We start from the raw sequence: 10,726 nt of genomic DNA on the forward strand, positions 1-10,726 counted from the left end.
AATCTTGACTACTACCCTTACACAATTTATCAACTAACACCAATACAATCACATGATTCAAATAGAAGGAAACCATGTTGGAAACCAAAATGTGTGATTGAAATTCCGCCACACACTCCTTAATATTGCATAATTTCTTTGCCATAATATTATATTTAATAAAAATGGTTATGACTACATAGAGTATACACCCGTCTAAATAAACATGTTATCTCAAGAAGATTGAGCTAAAGCATCATTGTTACATTCCAAACTTCAATTTTTTTCCCCTTATATTGCTAACGTTAAACTTACCTTTATGTCTCAAAGTAACTCGAAAATATTCAATTTTTTTAATGAGGTATTCCCACATTCTGAAAATCGCATACCGTACGCCAAAGGTTTATAACAAATCCATCACATGCCTCTAATGACTAACAAACGTCAAAAGCATCAATTATCACGCTGATGAACCTCATACCTTGCACTAAATATTCCACTAAAAAAGGAGTGGGAGAAGAGATTTGAACATGTGACCTTTATGTCACACCAGTTCATACCATATTAGAGGATCAACTCAACCAACAAGTTAATCCAATGGTTGAAATCTTATGGATAGTTTTATACTCTATTAAGTATATGGTCGATGCTTTACAGACCTTAGGGGTAAACACGAAAAGGTTAATCCGATAATTGAAATTTCACCATTGAGTATGGAAGAGATGAAGACTCCAACAACGCCCATAGTTTGAAAACAGTGTATGTGTGCTGTGTCAGTGGACTAAAACTCAGAAACAAAAAAAAAAGCTACCTCGCTATATTTAGAACACAAAACCAACTGAATTAACTGTACTTTTGTATAATTGTATACAATCATTTCCCTCCTTTTTACCACCTTTCTCTTAACTCGTTGACCTCATCCCCTCATTTTTCTCTCCAAAAATTGTCATACCAAAAATCCAAATTATCTTCATTGATTTCAAAAAAATATAGCCTGCATTACAATCTTTCCAACAAACCCAAAACCCTTAAAAGATCTTTCTTTCTTCTCCCATTCTCATTGCGAAATCCTAACAAAGAGGACGTGGGCGTTGTTGGGTTTCAATGTCCAACAATCGCACAGGAGATGATTCTGCAAAATGGATTTTGGGTGCAGCTGAAATTGATCAAGTTGTGGATACACCCACCAATGGGAATGGGAATGGAAATGGGAATGCGAATGCGAGCAGCAGTAATAATAACAATAATAATGGTAAGAAAAATCTGAAAAGTGGTGTGAGTTTTAGTAGAATTGGAAGCAATGCTAGGAAAAGATTTGGAATGCTTGGGAATGGTAATGGTAATGGTAATGGTAATGGAGCGCAACCAAAGATGGGAAGAATGCGATCAACTGCTGCAAGAGGATTGCAAAGTCTTAGATTTCTTGATGGTGCAACTGGGAAAGATGGTGATTCATGGAAACCTGTTGAAAAGAGATTTAATCAGAATGCTGTTAATGGCAGGCTTCATCGAGATAAATTTAGTGCTATTGTTGGTAAACATTGCTAATTTGTTCATTCTATTTTTGTTTTTTTCGCTTTTTAGGAACGATTCATGTTAGTCGACCCCAAATCATTCTGGGACTAAGGCTTTGTTGTCGTTGTTGTTGTTGTTGTTGTTGTTGTTGTTGTTGTTGTTGTTGTTATCGTTGTTGGGTGTATTGACTTTATGGGTGTTTATATGATTTGTTTTGGGGGGTTTGAATTGGATTGATGAATGAATTGTTTGTTTTTTATGTTTGGGGGTGAAGGAATGGGAGATTCAAAAGAATTTGCAGGGGAGTTGTATGATACATTGGCAAGAAGAAGAAATGTGGATGCTTCAAATGGGATTGGAATTGATGAAATGAGAATGTTTTGGGAAGATATGACTAGTCAAGATATTGATGCTCGGTTGCAGATCTTCTTTGACATGTAAGTTGATGAATTGATGCCCAATTTTTAAAGGATTTTCTCTGTTTTCCTCTGTTTGTGCTTTCTAGAAAAGGTTAAATCTTCATGGATTTTGTTCTTTGTAGGTGTGACAAGAATGGAGATGGGAAACTATCGGAAGATGAGGTTCGCGAGGTAATTTAGTTGAATGATTTTCCAAGGTTTCTTCTAGTAACTTTTCATTTGTTTTTACCTTCTGCAAATGTTTGCTCAAAACTGAGTTGAAGTTTCCTGGTTTATTACATTAGGTTTTAGTGTTGAGTGCCTCAGCTAACAAACTAAATAAGCTCAAGACACAAGCAGGAGAATATGCAGCTTTGATCATGGAAGAACTCGACCCTGATCACCAAGGATATATAGAGGTCTTTCATATATCTATAAACATATGTAGTCTTTTTGTTTCCTTTTATTTCTAGCTTGTTAGACTGAAGTAACATTGATAATATACAGTTATGGCAACTTGAAACTTTGCTAAGGGGGATGGTGACTTCTACCGATGAAGGAACCAAGATGAAGAGGAGCCAAACTTTGACGAAAACCATGATCCCTAAGATGTTCAGGAACCCAATATCGAAAGTGGTGAATGGCACAAAAGAATTTGTTGTGGACAATGGGAAGAGAATTTGGGCAGTTGGTCTTTGGCTAATGATAAATGTGATCCTCTTCTATTACAAGTTTCACTATTATGAGAAGCATCCGGCTTTTCCAATCATGGGTTATTGTGTGTGTGTTGCAAAGGGTGCTGCTGAGACTCTCAAGTTCAATATGGCTCTCATTTTGCTTCCTGTTTGTAGAAGAACGCTAACGCGTTTAAGATCATCATTTCTTAGTAGAATCTTTCCTTTTGATGATAATATAAATTTCCACAAGATGATAGCAGCTGGGATCACAGTTGGAACATTTTTGCATGTTTTAATGCACTTGAGTTGTGATTTTCCAAGAGTCATTTTGTGTCCAAAACCGAAATTTATGAGGTGGCTTGGTCCAAATTTTAACTTCAAGCAGCCAACTTTTCTTGATTTGGTAAATAGCATACCCGGGATGACTGGTATCATCATGATCCTTCTTATGGCTTTTGCCTTCACACTAGCAACACACTCGTTTAGAAGGAATGTTATCAAGTTGCCGTGGCCATTCCTTCATTTGGCCGGGTTCAATGCCTTCTGGTACGCGCATCACTTGCTGGTGGTTGTGTATATTCTCTTGATCATTCATGGGTATTTCCTGTTTCTGACCAGGGAGTGGTACAAGAAAACGGTATGCATGTATAATTCTTGTTGTGCTTATCATCAGATGCATTATCCTGACATCAATCTTTAATCTTTATCCATCTAAATTTACCATGATCTTTTTTAATGATATTCAATGCAGACATGGATGTTTATTGTGTTCCCAGTTTTGCTCTATGCTAGTGAGAGAACATTGACATCCGTCCATGATCATAATCATCATGTCAACATCCTAAAGGTCTTAAAACAACCTTCTTTTCTTTCATTTGCTGAAATTGTGGAAACTATGGTACAGTCTCACCTCTATAGTTTGCAGGCTGTTATATATCAAGGAAATGTCCTCGCATTATACATGAGTAAACCACCTGCATTTAAGTACAAGAGTGGAATGTACTTGTTTGTGAAGTGTCCAGACATCTCAAGCTTCGAATGGTAAATAAACACACTCGAGATGGATAATGCTCTTAATCAAAGCTTTTTCTTTCAATATTACATATAGTTGTCTAAATTGTCTTTTCATTCCTGTTTGTAACAGGCATCCCTTCTCTATCACTTCAGCACCTGATGATGCCTACTTGAGTGTACATATTAGAACCTTAGGAGACTGGACTACAGCACTTCGTGAAAGATTTGCAAAGGTAACATCCGTCTACTTGCAGAGAATCTGAATCAATAATATCTCATGTGAACATGTTGAATGAAGCAAATATAGTCGTAAACACTGTTACACGGACTTACATGCTTGTGTCTGACACGGCTATGTGTCCAAGTGTCTGACTTGGCTATTTTGAGAAATATCCTGTCATTTTGGCCCCAAAGAAAAGTGTCCATACCCATGTTGGAGTCTCGAGGATTCAATACATAGTGTAAATATCGGTGGGTGGATTGTAATGCATTTCATTTGGTTCTAACATCCTCAATGCCATTGTAATAAATTGCAGGCCTGCGAGCCTCCAGCTAATCGTCCAGCAAAAGGGAGGCTCATGAGAATGGAAACCAGACAAGTGGCTGATTATGATCCTCAACCAACAAGGTGAGATAATACTCTTCACAATCATACTATAATATGTTCCTGCATATCAGTTCAACTTTGCTGATGTTCAGTACAAGAGTTCGACTCCAGTTAGAAATGAATCAGGGCTAAATTAAGAATATAAGGAGAAATAATCTGACCCTCATAATCTTGTTCTTGTGCAGTTTTCCACATATAATAATCAAAGGCCCATACGGAGCACCAGCACAAAATTACAAGAAGTATGACATTCTATTGCTCATTGGACTCGGCATTGGAGCAACTCCCTTCATCAGCATTCTTAAGGATCTCTTAAATAACTTGAAGGATACCAGTTCACAGGTGCTGAATCTGTAAAACGCTGCTCATCAACATCTATTCTTTGTATATATATGACTCTTTTATTTAAGATCTTGTTTCTGATGTGTGTGTTTCTGAAAAAATGCAGGATATTGAGAGCAGAAAAGGGCCTCAAAGAGCTTACTTCTATTGGGTGACAAGAGAACAAGGCTCCTTCGATTGGTTCAAGGGTGTCATGGATGATATTGCAGAATATGATTCAGATGTGGGTATCTTAAGACCAAGAAACCCAATTCATTCTTAAATATAGTATCTGTTTAAGTACTGATTAATTAACCAATTTCCTCCATTTTCCTCTAAATCTTGATTAACAGGACGTGATAGAAATGCACAACTACTTAACTAGTGTGTATGAAGAAGGCGATGCTCGATCTGCACTTATTCAAATGGTACAGTCATTGCAGCATGCCAAGAATGGAGTTGATGTGGTGTCTGAAAGCCGGGTATCTTTAACTACCATATATAAAACCAGATTGATTTCCTTATAATTGATTAGTCTTCAAGCTTCTCTGCTTCATCTGACATGAAAGTCTTTAACAGATAAGAACACATTTTGCAAGACCTAACTGGAGGAAGGTGTTTACACAATTAGCTGCCTCACATGCATCACAAAGAATAGGTAACATTTCTTCAACTAATTTGTGCAAAGGGCTAAACAATTTATACTCACTTGGTCATTCTGATGGCTCCAAATGAGCAAGTTATAGCCCTAAGTAAATTAGCACTTAAAAACACCAAGCTTAAGGTGTAGCTAAGAATAAAAGACATACTGCTAAGTTCTAGCAGTGATGTGCACGTCATCATTTAGAATCATCGCGCCTATTAGATTTTTTTGTACTATAACTCGAAGATATTAACAGATTGTGCTGTTCATTAGGATAGCTTGATTAATACTTTTTATGCATGATTATCATACTGCAGGTGTTTTTTATTGTGGAAGTCCAACATTGACAAAACCATTGAGGAAGCTTTGCCAAGAATTCAGCCTTAGCACTACTACCCGCTTCCACTTCCACAAGGAGAACTTTTAGGTGTAGCATATAATTTTGCTGGTGAAATTCTTGTAGATTGTACCTTATGTTAGAATGAGTTCTGGCCTGTTTCTCTTTTCCTTCTTGTTGTTCATACATACTATATACTCATTACTATTACTAACAACACAAGATAAGATCAGAAAACCAAGATTTCCTTTTCTTTTTGGGTAGCAGCAGGTTCTGAAAATGAAAAGTGAGCAGCTATATATCAGTATATGCTTGTTTGTTATACAGTAAAATTTTAAGCTATGAGATACAGGGTACATTTTTCTCTCAGAAAAGGTTCTTCATTTTGCTGTAGAATCTAGAGAAAATTAGTTAAAATTACGCGTTTGTCACCATAGGGGATCTTATGTGATATGCGTATGCCCCAGGCGGCCGGGGGCAACAAAGCAATTTTTTGTCAACTCAAATGCATGCTATAATGTGAGGAAGTCTTGGTCACAATGTGGTGGAGTCTTTGAATAAATGATTTTTTCACCAGATATCCCTATGGTTTTCAAAATTCATGAGGCACTCCTGTTTTTATAAAAATGCACCATGTACCCTCATTATTTCCACAAAATGCATGAAATGTCCTTAATGACTAACAGTGTCAAGTTTTCGTTAGTCACTAACCCTAATTAAATCTTAATCTAACCCTAATTCTAACACCTACTCCTAACCCTAAACTCTAACCCTAACCCTCCCCCACCCTCCCAGCAGCCCCACCCTCCCACCATCGATCCCCCACCCTCCCAGCAGCCCCACCATCCCACCACCGGTCCCCCACCCTCCCACCACCCTCGGCAGCCCCCTCCCCTACCCTACCCCACCCTCGGCAGCCCCCTCCCCTACCTCACCCCGCAACTGCCCTCCCCTCACCCCACCCCTCGTACCACTCCTGTACCCGTGGCTCCCCCACCCTGTCGAATTCCCCCCACTCCCCCACCCGCTGTTGAATCCTCCTTCCCATCCCCGTAGCGGAATTCTGGCTGGGGTACCATGCTTTTGGTCGATTTTGGTCGGACATTAGGTCGATTTAGCTGGTGTTTTGTAGCCCAGTTCGCGGAATCTGCAGCCCAGAGGTTTAGTCGATGGGGGTGGGGATTCGACGAGGGGTTGGGGAGAGTGGGGGGGAATTTGACGGGACTGGGGGAGCTACGAGAGGGGGGAGCTGCGGCTACGGGGGTGGTGGGAGGGTGGTGTGAGGGGAGAGCGGCTGCGGGTGGGGAAGGGTGGCTATGGGGGTGGGGGAGGGTAGAGGGGGCTGTGGTGGTAGGGTTTAGGTTGGGTGTTAGAGGGTTAGGTATTAGGGTTATGGTTAGGTTTAGAGGGTTTAATTTAGGTTAGAGGAGTTAGAAGGGTTAATTAAACCTAATGACTACCGGAAACTTGACGTCGTTAGTCATTCATTTGGTGCATTTTATTGAAATAGTAAGGTACTTGGTGCATTTTCTTAAAAAATAAGGTACCTTATGACTTTTGAAAAACCACAGGGTACCTGGTGAAAAAATTGTTGAATAAAGGTGCGCTAGTAATCTCATGTATTGTAGAGTAAGTTGGTATCTACTCGACTTTATGTTGGCACTAACTTATAATTTTGGTACCAGATTGACTTTAATTGGTATCATATTCTTGGTACGAAAAATACAGTAAGATGGTACAACTTGAGTCTATTTGGTACCATATAGCAAATTTGTACCAATTTAACTCTATTTTGGTTTGAAATTGTAACTTGGTATCAATTTAAAAGATTAGTACCAAAATCTCGCATGGTTAGGCCTGGCAAAGGTCGACTCAACCTGACAACCCGATCCGAACCCGACCCAACATTAGCGGGTTTGGGTTGAGATTTTCAACCCGAAATATTAAATGGGTCGACCTGAACCCGACCTGAAAGTTAAATGGGTCAGGTTCAGGTCGAATTTTCTGACCTGAAAATGACCCGCTTGACCTGATTTGTAAATGGGTCAAAATCAGGTCGGGTCAACCCGTATAACCTAACCCGAATAATTAAACTAAAAATTAATTTGTCCAGCCCAAAGAATTTGGGCCCAAAAAAAATGAACACCTAAAACTAATATCAGCCCAAAAAAAGACGCTAACCCTAAAAAAATGAACATCCACTCTCTGATCTCTCTCACTCACATAGAGTCTCTTAAATGTCCATTATGTGAAATCGCTCGCATACCTTCGTTGGAGTCTCCAAAAGACTCCGCTACATTGTCACCTTCCACCACTTTGAACGGACATTAAACAACTTTTATGACCGTTTCGAGGTTAATCTGTGGTTGCACGACAAAATATTAAGTTGGTCGTTTGGTGGCATTCTAGGGCAATTCAGATGGTGCGAAACACCCGAGATGCATTATAAGTCATGCCGCACCCCATATGAAGGTTTTCAACGAAAAATATGACCGGTCCCAGAAGAAACCTTAAACGGCCAAAATTGAAGGCTACGCTTTTAGACGTCCCCAGGACCCGTGCACCGAATCTCGTGGGATTCCTCGAGGGGACATTGGATGGTATATTAAGGACTTCCACGACTTTGAACGAGCATAAAAACAACTTTTACGACCGTTTCGGGGCCATTCCGTGGCTACACCACAAAATCATAAATGGGTGGTTTGATGGCATTCTGGGGCAATTCAGATAGTGCGAAGCACCCGGAGTGCGTTATAAATCGTGCCGAAGCTCATAAAAAGGTTTTCGACAAAAAATATCATCGGTTCCGGAGGAACCTTAAACTGTCAAAATTGAAGGTTATAAGTCACAGTTCAGACGTCCCCGGGAACCGTGCATCGAATGTCGTGGGATGCCTTGAGGGGACATGGGATGATATATTAAGCACTTCCACGACTTTGAACGGCAATAGGAATAACTTTTACGACTATTTCGGGGGCGTTCCGTGGTTGCAACACAAAATCATAAATGGGTGGTTTGATGGCATTTTGGAGCAATTCATATGGTGCAAAGCACCCGGGATGCATTATAAGTCGTGCCGCACCCCATAGGAAGGTTTTCAAGGAAAAATATGACCGAAACCGGAAGAAAAACTTAAACAGTCAAAATTGAAGGCTTAAGTCACGGTTTTAGACGTAACCGGGACCCGTACACCAAATGTCGTGTGATGCCTCGAGGGGAAATGAGATGGTATATTAAGGACTTCCACGACATTGAACGGGCACAAGATCATATTTTACGATTGTTTCGGGCTGGGGTCATTTAGTGGTTGTACCATAAAATCATAAATGGGTGGTTTAATGGCATTCTGGGGCAATTCAGGTCCTGTGAAGCACCGGGATGCGTTATAAGTCGTGTCACACCCCATAGGAAGGTTTTTGGCCAAAAATATAACCGGACCCGGAGGACCCCTAAAACGGTCAAAATTAAAGGCTAAGTCACGGTTTTAGACGTCCCCAGGAGCCGTGCACTGAATGCCATGGGATGCTCGCGGGGATCGTATATTAAGAATTTCCATGACTTTATGGGAATAAGAACAAATTTTACGACCGTTTTGGGGTTATTCCGTGGGTGTACGATAAAATAATAAGTTGGTCGTTTGGTGGCATTCTGGGGAATTTCTGATGCTGCGAAGCACTTGGGATGCATTATAAGGCGTGCCGCACCCGATAGGAAGGTTTTTTGCGAAAAATATGATCGGGCTCGGAGGAGCCCTAAGACGGTCAAAAGTGAAGGCTATAAGTCACGGTTTTAGACGTCCCCGGTAGCCTGACGGAATGCTTTGGGATGCCTGCAGGATGGGACATGTGATGGTATATTAAGGACTTCCATGACTTTGAACGAGCATAAGAACAACTTTTACGACCGTTTCGAGATTATTCCATGGCTATACAACAAAATAATAAGTTGGTTGTTTGGTGGCATTTTGGAGAATTTCAGATGTTGCGAAACACCCGTAATTAATGCATTATAAGTCGTGTCGCATCCCATAGGAAGGTTTTCGACGAAAAATATGATCGGTCCCGGATGAGCCCTAAATTGGTCAAAATTGAAGGCTATAAGTCACGGTTTTAGACGTCCCCGGGAGCCGCGCACTGAATGCTTTGGGATGCCTGCAGCGGACATGGGATGATATATTAAGGACTTCCATGAATTTGAACCGGCATAAGAACAACTTTTACAAACGTTTCGGGCTTATTTCGTGGTTGCATGACAAAATAATAAGTTGGTCGTTTGGTGGCATTTTAAGGCAATTCAGATGCTGCGAAACACCCGAGATGCATTATCACTCGTGCCACACCCCATAGGAATGTTTTTGGCAAAATATATGATCGACCCGGAGGAGCCCAAATTGGTCAAAATTGAAGGCTATAAGTCACGGTTTTAGACGTCCTCTGGAGCCGTGCACTGAATGCTTTGGTATGCTTGGAGGGCAAATGGGATGTTATATTAAAGACTTCCACGACTTTGAACGGGCTTAAGAACAACTTTTTCAACCGTTTCGGGGTTATTCCATGGGTGCACGACAAAATATTAAGTTGGTCGTTTGGTGGAATTCTGGGGCAATTCAGGTGATACGAAGTACCCGGCATGCATTATAAGTCGTGTCGCACCCCATAGTAAGGTTTTCGGTGAAAAAATACGATCGGGCCCGAAGGTCCCCTTAATTGGTCGAAATTGAAGGCTATAAGTCACGGTTTTAGACGTCCCCGAGAGCCTTGACTGAATGCTTTGGTATCCCTGGAGGGGACATACGATGGTATATTAAGGACTTCAATGACTTTCAACGGGCATAAGAACAACTTTGACGACCGTTTCAGGGTTATTTTGTAGTTGCACGACAAAATAGTAAGTTGGTCGTTTGGTGGCATTCTGGGATAATTCAGATGCTTCGAATCATCCGGGATGCATTATAAATCGTGTCGCACTCCATAGGAAGGTTTTCGGTGAAAACTATAATCGGGCTCCGAGGAGCCCTAAAACCGTCTAAATTGAAGGCTATAAGTCACGGTTTTAGACGTTCCCGAGAGTTGTGCGCTGATTGCTTTGGGATACCTGGAGGGGACATGGGACAATATATTAAGGACTTCCATGACTTTCAACGTGCATAAGAACAACATTTACAACCGTTTCGGGGTTATTCCGTAGTTGCACGACAAAATTATATGTTGGTCGTTTAGTGGAATTCTGGGACAA

General features: G+C 40.7%; 1 protein-coding gene across 1 annotated transcript; it reads left to right on the forward strand.

Annotated features, from left to right (window-relative positions):
• Positions 1–514: 514 nt before the first annotated feature.
• On the forward strand, positions 515–5,838 carry LOC104900197 (putative respiratory burst oxidase homolog protein H). Its single transcript, XM_010687568.3, has 14 exons — positions 515–1,513; positions 1,769–1,931; positions 2,036–2,084; positions 2,198–2,311; positions 2,400–3,206; positions 3,321–3,416; positions 3,495–3,610; positions 3,714–3,816; positions 4,120–4,211; positions 4,376–4,532; positions 4,639–4,755; positions 4,865–4,993; positions 5,091–5,169; positions 5,472–5,838. Exons 1-14 carry the CDS (start codon positions 1,084–1,086, stop codon positions 5,579–5,581), a joined length of 2,562 nt encoding a protein of 853 aa, XP_010685870.1. The 5' UTR covers positions 515–1,083; the 3' UTR covers positions 5,582–5,838.
• Positions 5,839–10,726: the final 4,888 nt, after the last annotated feature.

This window comes from Beta vulgaris, chromosome 7 (genome assembly GCF_026745355.1).
Source record: "Beta vulgaris subsp. vulgaris cultivar EL10 chromosome 7, EL10.2, whole genome shotgun sequence".
NCBI lineage: Eukaryota > Viridiplantae > Streptophyta > Magnoliopsida > Caryophyllales > Amaranthaceae > Beta > Beta vulgaris.

Bases quoted from the DNA above. Each gene is read 5' to 3' on its own strand.
- LOC104900197 (XM_010687568.3), top strand. From the start codon at position 1,084: ATGTCCAACAATCGCACAGGAGATGATTCTGCAAAATGGATTTTGGGT. The intron at 3,207-3,320 runs GTATGCATGTAT...TATTCAATGCAG, and splicing joins GGGAGTGGTACAAGAAAACG to ACATGGATGTTTATTGTGTT. The intron at 3,817-4,119 runs GTAACATCCGTC...AATAAATTGCAG, and splicing joins TTCGTGAAAGATTTGCAAAG to GCCTGCGAGCCTCCAGCTAA.